The sequence below is a fragment of the Anopheles stephensi genome, chromosome 2 (assembly GCF_013141755.1).
Source record: "Anopheles stephensi strain Indian chromosome 2, UCI_ANSTEP_V1.0, whole genome shotgun sequence".
Taxonomy (NCBI): Eukaryota; Metazoa; Arthropoda; class Insecta; order Diptera; family Culicidae; genus Anopheles; species Anopheles stephensi.
The window spans coordinates 39,858,601-39,874,274 of NC_050202.1; the positions used below are offsets into that span (position 1 = coordinate 39,858,601).

The following is a 15,674-nucleotide window of genomic DNA, read 5'->3' on the forward strand; positions in this document are numbered from 1 at the left end:
GTGCATGCCGGACGTTAAACCGCGCTGGCCAAATATCTAACGAAAAAAGGCCAATACTTACCTCCCCGAGCTCGAACACGCGGCGCACTTGAGCATTCTGCTGTCGGAGAAATCCAATCATCGATCGAATGGCAACGGCAGAATGGTAGCTTTTATTCTGGGTTTCGTCTCGAACATGTTCACCCAACACCCACGTGATGCGTAGGGACAATCGATGGTTTGTTTGAGGTGAGTGTTCTCGTCTTACCCAGCAACTCCTTGAGACGAAAACAAGTAAATCCCACCTTATCAACCGTGAGACGCAGTCATCGGCATTAGAGTGAGAAACGATTGCCTTCTAACATAAGAAGAGAAGGTTTTTTTTGTTCACCGGAATTTCTCGAAAACAGCCTAAGTGGAATATCCTGTAAATGGCTACAATTTTTTCTTGGAATGCTACCAAAAGACCATCCCCAGAAAAAGATAGGACGACCCACGCAATTACGGCACATTTTCATGAACGCCACAAACCTATGGGATCGTTCGAGGTGAGTGTTTATTTAGAAGTAAAACAATGTGCATTTCAGGCTCAGGGTTTTATTCAAAGAGTTTGGAAAATTGCATAGTTTTAGGCCGTATATGATTGGCAACAGAAGAAGAGAACAATCGCTACAAAAGCATGCACCTGAAAAAATTATACCTGTAGGCAGGAGCTATTAAAACAAAGGAAATTTCCTAAAAGAGCTAAACAGTCGTTTCCAATTCTCTTCAAGCTTTCCTACACTTGCAACCATCCAACACGTTCCTCTTTATTTTCTACCCCATTGGCAATAATGATCTCCCGTGCATGCTTTAAAAAAACATCCTACGTTAATCGTTGATTGCAAAACATGGCACCAGCCTCATTAAATTAATTGATGCAAACATCATAAAAAGATCCACCCACGGTCAACTTGTGCAACAGCTTCAAAGCGCAGACAAAAGCAGAAAATTTGTCAAACGTGGAAAATAGTGGCTGACGAAAAACAGAAACCTAATCGACGGGCGATGAAAGAGAAGGTTGAACGCAACTTCAAAGCGGTGCCGTTCTTTCGATACTTCGTTTATCGCTTCCGGCAGTGCGACGGAAAGCTATTTTTTCGGAAAACAGTACGGAGCTGGAGAGCGAAATTCAACCCCCAAATTCTGAAAAGGATAAGACGTTTTGATCATTTACCTTGCTTCCCGGCTGCGTATCTGCCGGAAAACGTAAAAAATAATGTCTTTTTCCGTTCATTAAAAAGAGAGGATTAAACTTCCGCTCCGTACTTTTTTCATTCGCTTCCGGCGATGGGTTTAGATAGAAAAAAGGTTTCCCGCACTTTGAAGTGCAATTTGAGTATGAATAATGTTAATCCTTCCAACAACTCGTACTTTGTTGACGTTTTTTTGCGTTTGTAAAATTAATAGCATGAATCAGATGTTATTTTATTAAAATTAATAACCGTCATTTTGACTGCTAACATACCCACAGTGCAACAGTGTTGATCAAGCACGTCATTTTGACGGATGTTTGGTTGTCATTTGTTGACGCTTCCAGTGTGCGTTTAGGATGTGCGGGAAAGGAGCTCATCGTTCTGTGGGCACTCATTTCGTCCATCGTGCGATTCCTACGATACCAAGAACAAGCATTTAAGTGTGTCGTGCGTATGTGTCCCTAATTTCGCGTAGTGACAGGACATTCTGTACGCTAAGCTGTTCGCTAACCGAATAAATCGCAGCCAACCCAGTGCGATTGTGCTTTCAGTGGTGTTCTAAACACAGCAGGCGTGAGGAAGTGAGGCCTGGAATCATACGCTGGCCTGAAGTGCCCCAGCTTCCGTTGCACGATGCCGCTCTTCGGCATGTTCCAGAAAACTCCTCAAGAGCTAGTGAAGACACTGAAAGACGCCGTCACTGCACTGGAGCGAGGCGATAAGAAGAAGGAAAAGGCACAAGAAGAAGTGAGCAAGAACTTGGTGCTGGTCAAAAATATGATCTACGGTACATCGACGGCAGAGCCCCAATCCGAACTTGTCCTATCCCAGCTAACTAGCGAGCTGTACAGCACCGATCTGCTGATGCGGCTGGTACAGAACCTCATACACATCGACTTCGAGGGCAAGAAGGATGTGGTCCAAATCTTTAACAACGTGATCCGGCGACAGATTGGAGATCGCTCGCCGACGGTGGAACACATCTGTACGAAGCCAGCAATATTGCTCACCCTGATGGCCGGCTACGAACACCGCGAGATTGCACTCCACTGTGGTAAGATGTTGCGCGAGTGTGCCCGGCATAAGCCGCTCGTCCAAATTATGCTCCATACGGAGGAGTTTTACAACTTTTTTCGCTACGTCCAAGCTTACACGTTCGATGTGGCGTCTGATGCGTTTTATACGTTTAAAGAGCTGCTCACCCAGCACCATGCACTGTGTGCCACATTTCTCGAGAAGAATTACGACAAAGTGTTTGGCCACTACGAGCAACTGCTCAGCTCGGAAAACTACATGACTCGAAGGCAGAGCCTCAAGCTGCTGGGGGAGATATTGCTCGAGCAGCATAACTTTACGGTGATGACGAAGTATATAACCAATCCGGCAAATTTAAAGTTGATCATGACCCTGCTCAAGGACAAATCGCGCAACATACAGTTTGAAGCATTCCACGTGTTTAAAGCGTTTGTCGCCAATCCGGATAAACCAAGCCCGATCCTGGTGATACTGCTTCGGAATCAAGAAAAGCTGGTCGATTTCTTAACCCACTTCCAAACCGATCACTTGGAAGACGAGCAATTCAATGAGGAACGGTCCTATTTGATAAGACAGATCATGGAGCTTAAACCTGCCACTGATTAGCAGTCGAATATTGTAATCCTACTTCGATTCACGATCCACCATTCACCTGTCATGGTTGTACGTTGCGGGCGATGATAGATAACGCATTTCTACAATTAGAACGGATATTTGTGGTGATCATCAAACATCCACAAGAAAACAAGAAATTGCGTCATATCCGAGCAGGGAAAAGGACACGATAAATTCCAATAAACCGCTCTTAGCAGCTCCTAGCGGTTCGTTAAAGTCGAATAAGAGCAGAAGAGACAATAAAATATATTTGAGACCTTAACTCGGTTACACATTTACAACCCTTTAGCAGCATTTAATTTTGTTTTTTTATTCGGAACACAGAAACAAGATAAGCACATAGCTTCGAGCGTATGTTGGCGTACTGGAACCATTATTATTGGCCGTAATTTATCGCTCTTTACCATCCCATTATGTCCTGGAAAATGTATGGAAATTTGTAACCCACAAAGAGACATAAATTAGACCTGGAACAAAGGGTCCGTTCAACCGAATCCTCAACGGACGTTCGATAAAAGTGATGAAAACTTTTCCCACAACTACCAGTGTCTACTCTCCACTTGGTCTTGGACTCCAATTTGGTCCACTGCCAGTTGAACAAACACTGCACACGACCAGTGTTGCACAGTCAAACGCGTTCATCGGTTTTCACGCAACGGAACCGCCAACACAAGCGCCAGGACCAAATTTGTTAGCGAAAACATTCTACCCGATGGGGACCTGTTGCACGGCCGGGCATCTGTTTGCTGCATACTAAATGGTGCCGTCGCTTGAAGGCAATGGACAAAACGTTCCGCCCCACCATGGCTGGGTAGTCCACATCTCACCGAAGCACGGTGCCTGAAACAATCCAGACGAAATTGATAAACATTAGGTGAACGCTGCACGTGGTGCCGTACACTGGGGGTGCATGAGTATGGCGCTGGTTTGGTTCTTCTTCTATCGAGTGCAATGCAGCTATGAGTTTGGAGCGTGTGGAACTTTGTCTGTCACTCATTTGGTGGTTCAGTTCGTGACGGTATTAAGTCATGGAATAAAGGGAGGAAACAGAAGCTTCTATTTAGTAGCAGTGATTCGGCACGACTTTATTGTACATTGCGCACGAAATTTGTTTCGTATCTAATTCGGCCCCATTTGCCAACGAAAAACATTTTGTCACGCGGGCTCTGTGGAGCTTTGGGAGCAGCGTTTTGAATGTGGGTAGTATCAAAAGTTTTCTTTTACCGATAAGTGGTTGAAAGCTCCTTCAATGCCAAGGACATTCAAGAGAGCCAACATTTTGTGGTAAAAATAGGAATGCGTTAGTAAAATGCTTTTTCAAATCTTACCTACGAAGTCACGGACGATTGCTCCTTTTGTTCGTTTGTTGCGTTTCGCTTGACAATTGTTTGCACCCACGAACCGCTTTATATATCCCGCATAAATCAGTGGAAACCCCTTCCGACAATCAGCCTTTGACTGACAGCTTAATGCTTGCTTATCATTCCAACGAACCGGAACTTAAAGCTCTTCGCTGTACCGAAGTCACATTTGTTGTCACCACCGAGCCAGTCTGCTCGTTACGGACCAACTAAATACACACACATCCGTATATGAATAGAGCAAATTTTACAAATCTATATGAACGGAAAGGAAGAAAAAGGAAGCTACCGGGTACATGAATCCTTTTGATAAACATTTCAGATTTTCCTACAATCACTTGCATCCGTGTTTCGGTGGTAGTAGGGTGTGCTTGGTGTTTCGAAAGCACCACTTTTATTTTTTGAGCCGTTTTTATTCACTCACACACACACACACAAACTCATATAACGTCCGTATCATAAATCATTTCGGTACGGTTTTGCTTGTCCTGTGAAATTTGCTCATTTATCATCGGCTCGTTTGAGGATGCAGTCAGAGCGGTGGTCGTCGTGGTGCTTTGGATGATAGACAGATATTGTTTTTCTTGCCTCCTATTAAGAACACTCACCAAAGTAAGCTTCATTAAAACACACTCACTTTGATGACGCTTGTCCGGTTTAATAGCATGGGTAGCGGTCCTTCTGTAATGATAACGTTGAATGTTTTAGTAACTTGATGAACACATTCAGGCACTCCACTGCGTTGCGTTGAGTTTTGAGCCCCGAAGAGTGGTTGGGTGGTCCGACCATCCCTGTTAACTTTTTATTCTTTTACTAACCCACAGCAACAACGAGTTGGGAAAGGATGCATTTTGCGGATACGGCCGATTTTCCAAATCGATCATGAATTATTCAACAGAGAACAGTTCGTGCGCCCACAATCCCTTGTACCAATACGATCGAAAACCCATAAAAATCTTTCCTATCCTTCTTGGAAAACGTGCCCGAAAAATGCTGTTTACTCGGGAAGTCGTCTTGTCTCGTAGTGCTAATCATGTTTCTGCTCTGTGTAAACAGCGTCCCTCTAAACGTTTTCCGAGCTGCTCGATTTTACTTTCCATCAATATGAGCAATGCATCAAGAGCAGGTCAATGTTTAAGAGGGAATTTCAATCCTAGAGATAAATAAGTCACCTCCACGAGCAACCTTTAGGGGATTTTTTAAACACTGTGCACTTCAGAATTATTGTTTATTTTGCGGGAAATTGTTTGCATCCCGAACTAGTGGAGCATGAGCAAAGTTAGAATTGCTCATATCCATAAAGTGAAACCATAACTTAATTTGGATTTTATTCACGACACGGCACCGGCAACCTAGGTACGAATTCAACAATTAAAAAGTTTTTCCCGTGTTTTATAACACAAGCACAAGTCATCAGAACACATGCATTTCCCAGCTGTCGTTCGTTACAGTTTGCAGGTTATGCTTTTGCTGCATACGCCCAGGTGTTGTGGCGGCATATGATTCACGCATCCTTGCCTTTGCTTTTTTAGCGGACGACGACGAACCTGGCGACTCATTTCGACTGTCGTGAATGTAACAAGCTGAACCACCCCATGGCCGGGCATGCATAATTTAATTTTCTATCTAAACTTTTTTATTCGTTTTATGTGTCCCGTGTCCCTTTGTTCGTCGTGTGTTCGGTGACACTCTCCAACACAACGCAGCATGTCTCTGTACGGTGGACAACCGATTTAAGCTTCACCTTCGCCATTCGTAGTGCAATTTCCACGATGGCTTACACCGCGGTGTTGTTTTAATTTGTCATTTTGTTTATACAATGCGGAACCCCCGGCAGTGTCTGATCACCGGAGACAACCGGAGCATTCCTATCAAAGTAACCTACCCATCACAAGACATGATTGCACATCTAATCGGTTAATGATAGAAAACGTTTGTCGTCCGAAAAAAGGGCAACGTTTGTTCTTTAAAAATGAATGAATTAATGTTCGGTGGGTTCTACTTCTCTTTATTTCAATTTGTTTTGGTAATATTAATGGCAATTTGTACTGTGGCCACTATTTGCACGGTTTTATACCTTTGATATCGGTTTAACATCTTTGAAATTATAATTTGAATTATTAAAAATTTCAACAAGCCTGTGGAACTATTGCATTAATTTGAGAATTTGATATTTCTTTGGTTGTCTTGCACTGCTTTACTTTCTACAGTAATTTATTGTATACTTGGAATGTTAAAAAAGAATGCTTTACTCAAATTACACACAGCACCTACCCACAACTTAATGCTCTTTTGTGTGTTAAAAAACTGCCCTCCTTGGCCCAATATTTGTTTAATAAAATGTTCCTTTTCTAGTGAGAGTGCATAAAGTAAATGAACGGCATTTCAATTGTAGAATCATCCAGAAACGCTTCAACGCTTTATTCCGTTAGCGCCATCTGTTAGACAATAGCGATACTATAATATTCGCCCAGTTCGTTTCGCTGTGTTTTCCTGCCAGCCAAGCTATAGCAACATTACGTGCAATTTGTACTGTTTTGTAGCTCGTGTCTTTGAAAACTTTAAATTAATATACACAATGCTAAACTAAGTCCCTTTCAAAAGTAGTTTATGGGAAAATAGTTTGTAAAATTTAATTTTGTAAAAAAATTATCTTCTTTTTCTTCTTCCTTGGCACTATAACCTCGAGAGGTCCCGAACCTCGAGAGGTCCCGAACCTCGAGAGTTCCCGGTCTGCCATTTCTGATTTCCGGTAACTTGCTTCTACCCGTAGCAAAGTAGTTAGCCCTGCGTACGGGGAGGCGATCTGGATGGGATTTGAACCGCGGTCCGGCCGGCCGTGTGAAGACCGGCGCCGTTATCGCCTCGGCCACCTGACCGCCCCTATTAAAATTATATCACACATTATAAATAAGTCAGAAAAATGTTTTGAAACTATTTTGCTTTGAACCAAACAAAAAAATAATTTGAAATTTAAAACTTAATATGTCTTGCAAATTATAATCTGCTGGTAAAACCTTTCTAACCTTACCCAGAAGTTGGCTGATCAATCAAAATTACAAAGCATGTTGCCCTCTGTGGCTAGTTGAAAAATGGGTAAAAGACTCGAGAAGGCCCCCCCTAGAATCTTTTGTGTGCAGCACTGTGGCCTGTCATTTTTGTTGTACAATGGGATTTCTGTATGGCCAAAACCCATTTGATGTAAACATTGTGCATTGTTCCTTAATACTGTTAATAGACAGCGAGTAGAACTTGATAAAATACATTGTAACAAGTGGTTTGAGATTATGATATTCTTATGCTTCCTCCGTTGCTAAATATCAATGCAAGGTAACAAGTATTCATCGAATTACTGTTCCGTTACCGTTCGAGAACGCCGTGCATGTTTTAGGCCTGATTATTCACCCCAAGTGCGACCGAAAACTAGTACGAGGCCTTTGTAAGCCAAAATGAATGGTAGGGTTAGCGGAGAGGGGGTTTTAATCAAATAATAACAATATTTTATTCGACTTTCTTCAACCAATTTTGACCACACTGAAAGCACACTGAAAGCTCACTGTGAAGCTCTCGCAACGTGTACTGCGGATTGCATACCTTTAGGCGTAAATCCTACAGCGCCTAACAAATTTTGTCAGGGGGGGGCCTTCTCGAGTCTTTTACCAAAACAAAAGCGACATCGTGATCGATGACTCGTGCTTCCGGTTGTTAAATTTGTTGTTCGTGTAGTTTTATGTAATTCCTATGCTGTGCGGTACTGGCGCTCTATTTACATGCGAACCATGTCCCTGACCATTACCTTTTCTGTTTGAAGGACAACCGTACTCTCTAAGACACCGATCTCGATGCGATACGGAAGGTGCTAACAGACGTATTTGCTATTGTAAGCGTACTTGCTGCATAATTTGAGGGAGCATCAGCATTATATCATCCCATGAAGCATATTAACCCTTCAATTATCAAGCTTTCGCAGCATTCTAATTGCATCAAACTAATTATCTCCATGCACTTTCATCTTAATTAAAAGCAACATTGAGCTACATCGAATGATTCTGATACTCCAAAATAATTGGAATGTAACATAAAACAGCACTTCTCGACATTAACTCCTAAAAAAACACAGTCTATCCTTCACCGACTCTCAAACTGGTCAGCACAGTGCGCCACCGAGGACTCGCCCATCGCAATATTCATAAACCTCCTTGAAGGCCCCCTCTGGGTGACAATCTGGCGCCTTGTTTGGAGACCTGTTAGGAATCTCCCTCTTTTCATCCCTCTCGCGTCATGTTTCCGCGAATCGCCGACACTGACAGCGCCGGAGGTCACGTCAGCTGTACGAGCGAAGGAACCGCACGGTCGGCCGAGCCACCGTTCATTGCGGCTGGTAAGATTCATTGCCTTTTAGGGCATTACGAATGGTGGCGAGTTTTGTTGGCGATGTTTTTTTTTTTTTTTGTTTGGTTTTCTGTTTTTATGTATCTGCAAGAAGGCTTTCTGCCCTATCCTTTAGCACCCCATGCCCGTTGCGACCTAAAAAGAATCGATATGATCGAAGGCTTCATCTTACTCGGGCTCTTCGCTTCGCTACAACCCAAACCGTTGGCATACTTCTGACTTATTCCCAAGCGATGAATCCATTAGCACACGGCCAACGGGGCATGTATGTAACGTGGCTCTGCGATCGTGGAATAACCTTTTTTGGAGTAAAATCATACACACAGAGTAGAGTAGGGTAACCGAATTTTTACGAGCGTCCAAACTGTCGGGGACACGTGATGTGGTTGCGGTCACGATCATAACAAACACACCATATGGATAGTTTTCTTCAGAAAACTGGGAGCAGAACGAATGAGTGCGCCTGCGGCTGGCGTTAGAATGAACGAACGAACACAAAATTGAGCATTGTCTGTAAACAAATTTTCCCGAACGTTTTTTCTTTTAGCGATGCGAAGTATCGATATTCGCCGCCGGGTGGTAAACAAATTTTCCTACCACGGTATTTGAATACGACTACCGCTGCTTTGGTGGTATTGGTGGCGTATGATCGCTTTAGAGACATCCTTACGGCGCAGACGCCATTCCTTGCGCATGCCTTTCCCATATGGCACGCTTTGAATTTGTTTATCACAATGGGAATGTTTCCGCATAGTCGTGGACAAAGTATTTACAATTTGGTACAATAATTTTATTTACATCTTTTTTTGTCTAATAAAATATAGCAAGTTGATTACACATGTAGCGACCTGTGGCTGCTACGAGGGAGCGAGTCGTCCCGCAAGTCGTCTTCACATGGCATGATCGGGGTTCAAATCCCATCTGAGACGTTCCCCCATAGTGTGAGGACTGATTATCGAACCATGCGGTATCAATAAATGTTGTAAGCCAGAAATTGGCATGACCTAAGAGATCGTTAGGCCAAGAAAGAAGAAGAAGTGCTTGTCGCTTAACCTAACAACCATCGGTAGGTTCTAAATTTCCTTATATACTAGCCCGATCACCAGCTCCAGAAATTTTCAAAAGCGGCAAAAAGAAGTCATTTATCTTAGCCCTTCATTCATTTCTGGCTTCCAGGAATAGATTTTTCCCGTACCTGATGGGCACATACGGGGACGTGGTGTGGTAGCGCTGAAACCTCTGCCGGCCATTGTACCCTCTCCATTTTCGATAAAGCCGATGTTAAGTTTTATTTTTCTTTGACCCTACAGTAATTTTTAATCATCATTTGTAATAGTTAATGGGTTGGACAGATAATAATAATTGCAAAATAAGGTTTTAAAACCGCGAAAAACAAACTTTGATTTTTTTGGAAGTTTTGAACTATTGCTTCATTCTTTTCTGAAGAAAGCAGTATGTAAAAACCACACAAAAGAGGTATATGCAAACACTTTAATTTTGTTGCATGTATTAAGCAAAATAAAAACTCATATTTATTTAAACCAGATAATCTTTACCGTGTTAAACATAATCTTGTACACGGAATTTCATTTTGAACAACAGCGGGTAATGGTTTTAAAAAATTTTGACCAACTCAAACAACGATCAGTGTGCGAGCGAACACCAACATCGCGCACATACTACCGGCAGGGAAGCAACGGGGTTACTCTCACTTACCGGCACTACCCACCACAGATGCAACTGATCGTAGTTAACGTCGGCGGTTCGATCGGTAAGCACGCGCTCAAGATCTTTAGTACAGTCTCGCACAGAACGGTCACCCTTCAATGCGCAGCGCATCATCTGCTCTCATTCTGGCCAGGTGATCTGTTCATTTTCTTTCGGTGAAATTTCGGTGGTGAAACAACAGTGGTGAAGTCGCAATTCTTTCGGATTGGAAAAACTCGTGACGTTTCGTTTAAACAAGTGAAGTTTATAGGATAGTGACATACGCAGTACACCTGGGAGTGAAATGGCGTTATTGGAATCAGTGACCGTCGTGACGCAAGTGTTATGAAAGCGAAATTATCCTAGCAACAGTTCAGGTTCCGAACCTACAGGGATATTCGTTCAATCCGAGATCAATCAAAAGGAACGTTTTACGATCACAAAACTACAAACCGCATTCCTGTCCTTATTCTGCGATCGACGACGGTCAGTGACGGGTTGGCGAGTGTGCCGGGCAGTGCAAAACGTGAATCAGCGTGCTGCATGATGTGAAAACCGTTTTCCACGCAGTTTGCGAGCGCGGGCATCTCATTTTCTATTCATGTTCGGCCACACGCACGCTCACTCAGCCGATGTCCGTGCCGGGTGAAATGGTCGGTGGAAAAAGGCAGTTGGAGGCAGGAAGCGAGAGAGAGAACCCGAAACGCCCAGCATCGCACGCACACGCAGGCTCGTTCGTGTAGGGTTGCTGCTCGCCAACGTTTGTTTGTTTTCCCGTTCTGCCATTTGCCTACGAACGGACATCTATTGCGAACAGCGACACGACGGGCGCATTAGAAGTTATGGACGCAGACTTGGCCATGGCAGAAAATGATGGACCGACCGTCGTCTGAGGCCAGTGACTAAATCCAATCCACCCCAGACTGACAGACGATGGAGTTCGGCCAGCATTCATTCGGCCGGGAAGGTTGATCCAATTTGGCACAAGAAAAACGCTTAGCATTGACATATTTTCCTGGCATGTGACGACGGTACTGGGCAGCTGTTAGTTGGCAACGGTTCCTTCCGTTTCGTTTGCGCTGTCCGGTTCGTAGCAATTTCGGTGGACAAGTTATGAGCGACTGAAACGAAGCATGGATTTGGGAATTGCGCTTCTTGGATGAGTGGTCGATGTCGACCGTGGAGCAACGACCGTTTGAATTTGGTGTACGCGTTTGAATGATTGGATCAATTGTAGCATAACCAAACAATGTTCAGAAATAGTGTGTCTAAATATATTGGAATTCTAAAATGAATACTTACACGATACGTTTTCTGGCTATTGCTATGTAATTGTGCATGGCTATTTCCAACCATTAGAAAAAGCATCCAATCGACGTAAAATGTTCAAACAAATCTTTTTGTCCAAAAATCCCAAACGAGTAGCGCAATCTAAGTATATAAACAATGTCTGAGCCAAAGAAAGCTAATGACCGTAAGTGACACTTGTTTGTGCCTCACATCTGCGGATCGAAGAAAACGAAACAATACAAACGAGTAAAACAACGGCACCGGGTGAAAGCAGACATGTTCATTCTGAATGCATCTGAACCAACCAACGTTTGCCAAAAATAGACACACTTCCGTAGGCCCATATGCACAACGTCTCGTAATCGGATGCAGTTGCGCTGTGTTGCTCACCTGTTTCATGGTTTATCTCTACTCCTCAGGCGTGATCATTAATCTCGATCGGTATAGGTAAAAGATTGTGTTTAATATTTGCTTTACGAACAGTACCTAGCGCTACTTGTGGTTGGCCAAAATATTGCGATCCTTACTCAAGCTCAGTAATTCTCACGAGCCGTTATTTATGCGTTGTAAACCAATTATCTACTTTACAATAAACTATCATATGATTCATTCACGAACGAACGCTGCTTAAGAGCAGAATCGTTTTTAATGGGGAAGGGAGGATCGTATGAGGATCCTCAAGAAGGAAGTTACCGGCAGTACGGTTCGGTAAGAGTGGTTGAGCTATTTTTAAAGTCTTGCACCGCCATCTTCTCTTTCCCCCTCGACGCGGCTGGGGGGCGATGTAAATGGAAACAACGTCAGACCAAGTGTTGACCGTAGCCCCGACTACCGTGGTGTTGTGTTTCCACAGTGAGCGATCGCGTGCACTTTCATTCACCTGACACAGTGCAAGCGTGAAGCGTACGACGTGAGTGAGTGTGTTGTTCTTAGTTGTGGCAAACGGTGGAAACATCAGCACACAATCCAAAGTGATCTTCATCTTCAAGTGTATCTCATTTATGATCCTAGCGAAACAGCGCTCCTGAAGAATGAGCTACGCGCGTCGAATCGCAAGAACGAGCTGGTAAATGGCTAGAAAATTGCTTGAAACTCCGACGAACCTGCAATCGAGTGCAATCTCCAGCAAGCATCATCGCCAAAACACGTACCTCAGCGCAACGGGCGCACCTGAGCGGTTGTAAATTATCCTGGGCCATCGTGCTTCCTTCTGGCCATCGAGAGTGTGTTTGAGTTTTCTCCCACCCACTCGTTAGGTTGGTGCGTGTGTGAACGTTTTTAATAGCATAATCGTTTCACTGGCTAAATTTACCGTCCTGGCCTGGCAGATCAATATTAACCCGGTCAGTTCGGGAATGTTCCGGAACAAATTAAAAAAAAACTCAGCCAAACCCTGCACAGCGACGTAATAGCCAACGTGTCTGAACTTTCCTTTTGTGTTAAACGTTTATCAGTAATTTTGGACTCCGTTCATTGTTTATCTAGTGCATTTTGTGCACAATAATTCTCACGGATGAGTGATAACAAACCAAAACAAAACAAAAAAAGGCATTGTGACATATGTTTAATGTGTAGTGTTTGCATGTCCTCGTTTTTCTTTTTCCTCTCGATCCTCTTCTTCAGGTTGATTGGTGTTTATTTTTATCCAACCGTGTGATTAATTGTGCAAAGAGCGCAGATCCTGCAGAGACTTTGATGTAAACAAAACAAATAACACGACTATTTTCGGGTCCTGCATCATCACCATCGAACACAATCCCGCACACACAAACACGTGCTCTGGCGGACCGGACGACCTTGCCGGGGCGTGAATCATTCAAACAACAGTGTAATTAGTGTAATGTTAAGCGTGTAGAGAGATCGGCATCGGCGGCTCTAGTGATAGAACGGTACACAGCAGCAAGAGCAAGAAAGTAAACCAACCACTGACCTACCACCACCACCATCAGCAACACCACTAGGTCCACTCTTCCCAACAAAGTAGATTGCCGAATACTACACTCGAATCCTTCACCCGGACAACACTTCACATCTTCTTCCTGCTTTAAGACAGAAGTACAATTATCGCCGACAGAATGGATGTTCAAGTACAGGTATTTTCAAACACAATTTACTAATACTTTTACACCGTCTAATTAAGTGCTTGGTAATGAGCAAAGGTGCAATTTGCTGACTAGCTTCGCTTGTTTGTTGCACATAATTCGTTTCTTTTCAAATGACTGTAACGAGCTGGTCCAAATGGAAATGAGTTACGCTTGAATCCTGTTCAAACTAGGATAGGCTAAGAACGCATTTAGACACTGTACCTTTAAGGGACTAACCTCCTTTAGGTTAAGGAGGTTCCTTGAACAAAAAACTCACTCCGTCTATAGGTTAGCAATTTACCTTAAAATTTTCCAGGTGATTCCAGAATTGCTGGAGCAAAGCATATTCTGTTTCCAACTGCCCCGAAGCCTCATCAGCAAACACGCGGCGATGTCTTTGGTAGTTGAGATTAATTTCGTTTCGATCCAGATGTTATATTTTATGCGTGCCTTGTTCTGAATGTGGCCCGCAAAATACATTAGATAGCCAAATATGATAAAAAATATGAACACGTGTGGTGGTGGATCAAATTTGGGACCTCGAGTAAGGGGACCCGTAATAGAGGCCTCGATGAAAGTAGCCCTTGAGCTAGATCTGCAATCTCGAATCTCGAACTGATAGGGGCCCACAACTTTCACCTTCAATGTGCTTGATCCGCCACTACCTACACGCGTTGTTGGATGATATCAATCTTCTAAGTAATTTGGAAAGATGTAATTTGTCATGGCAATTGCAACAATTAGGATGCAATGATATTTATTGGTTCGTTTACTGAGAATACAGCATTGAATACTCAATTACTTAATGTGTTCTGAGGGTAGATGGAACGAATGGTTGAATATCCCAAAGACAGCTCTGCCACATTGCTCAGTCAATACATACAACATATGGCTTCCGATCGATTGTTTACAACGTTGGATTCCGCACAGTTTTCATCGAGAAACAGATACTTATGTTTTTTTTTTCTCTTCCAACCAAATGCATAAGGTACGACTCTGACTGCCTATTTCTCCTAACTTGCTTTTTTACCGGAAACCGCTCACATGTATACCTGCTCACATAGGCTGTGAATCAGCTGTTCAGAAGTATTTTAAACAAAAGCACAAACACGCACAGAGAAGAACCATCGCGCGATGATGGTTCGCGTTTGGTTTAGTTTTGAGTTGATTCATCCACCGTGAGTGAGTAACACGAGAAATGATTTAACGCGAAAATGCCGAAGACCATCTGTGTCCTGGCTGTTTGTTGAATGCGCAAAATATGCACCGTCTTCGTATCGAGCGAGCGTGAGTTAGGTGAGTTAGAATAGCAGCTTAACCGAACTGACAGCAAAGGACACGCGTAGGTGTCCGAAACATGAACAGGTTGTTATGTTTCGGAGGAAAAACAATAACCACGTGCATTGTGACAAGTTCGCCGTGTGGTGTGAGCAAGTAGACCTAAAAATCGCTGGCACACGCTGTTTGAAACCGACTTAGTTTTTTTGTTCAAATCAAATTGTAATTATTGCCAATTTAATTGAAAAAAAAACTGCCAATATCGACTTGCTAGACATTTGTTTGTAAAAATCCACGGACTGTGGTGTGTAAAACCAAACGACTAAACATCGAATTGAGTCATTAAACCATTTTTATAATAGACAAACATATGCATGCAAATAATAACTTGAATACTTTTAATTACAAAATGTTAATCAATCAAAAATAATGATTTAAAGTATGAGATGGTTTTTTTCAATGAGCGTTTACTTTCTCCCCGAATTATTAGTCCACAATTTTTCTGAACTGTTATTAAATCAGATTGGAACGGTATTTTTGTTTTTAAACTGCGAGTTTTTCTCTCTAATTAGTACGACGACCACGAAAGGATTCGTTTCCATTTTATGAATAATTAGTTAAAACATTTCAAATAACAATTTAAAGCAACCATTATCATTTAATAACATAGTCAGGCGAATTGGTATTAGTGAGAAAAT

General features: G+C 42.9%; 2 protein-coding genes across 8 annotated transcripts in view; both read left to right on the forward strand.

Moving 5' to 3' along the window:
* Nucleotides 1–1,547: 1,547 nt before the first annotated feature.
* LOC118507880 (protein Mo25-like) lies at nucleotides 1,548–3,142 on the forward strand. The gene has a single exon (XM_036047091.1). The coding sequence runs from the start codon at nucleotides 1,848–1,850 to the stop codon at nucleotides 2,853–2,855; it is 1,008 nt and encodes a 335-aa protein (XP_035902984.1). The 5' UTR covers nucleotides 1,548–1,847; the 3' UTR covers nucleotides 2,856–3,142.
* Nucleotides 3,143–10,339: 7,197 nt separating this feature from the next.
* Nucleotides 10,340–15,674, forward strand: part of LOC118507881 (filamin-A) — a 55,911-nt gene continuing 50,576 nt past the window's right edge. For 3 of the 7 annotated variants that reach the window (XM_036047092.1, XM_036047101.1, XM_036047097.1), the window contains exons 1-2: nucleotides 10,340–10,478; nucleotides 13,238–13,707. In XM_036047092.1, coding sequence (XP_035902985.1) covers nucleotides 13,690–13,707 — 18 coding nt within the window. In that variant the 5' untranslated portion in view covers nucleotides 10,340–10,478; nucleotides 13,238–13,689. Of the gene's footprint in view, nucleotides 10,479–12,567; nucleotides 12,871–13,237; nucleotides 13,708–15,674 lie in introns of those variants that run through there. The other 4 variants (XM_036047102.1, XM_036047096.1, XM_036047093.1 and 1 more) reach the window with 4 other exon arrangements.

Excerpts from the sequence above, each read along its gene's own strand:
- LOC118507880 (XM_036047091.1), top strand. The coding sequence starts at position 1,848 with ATGCCGCTCTTCGGCATGTTCCAGAAAACTCCTCAAGAGCTAGTGAAG.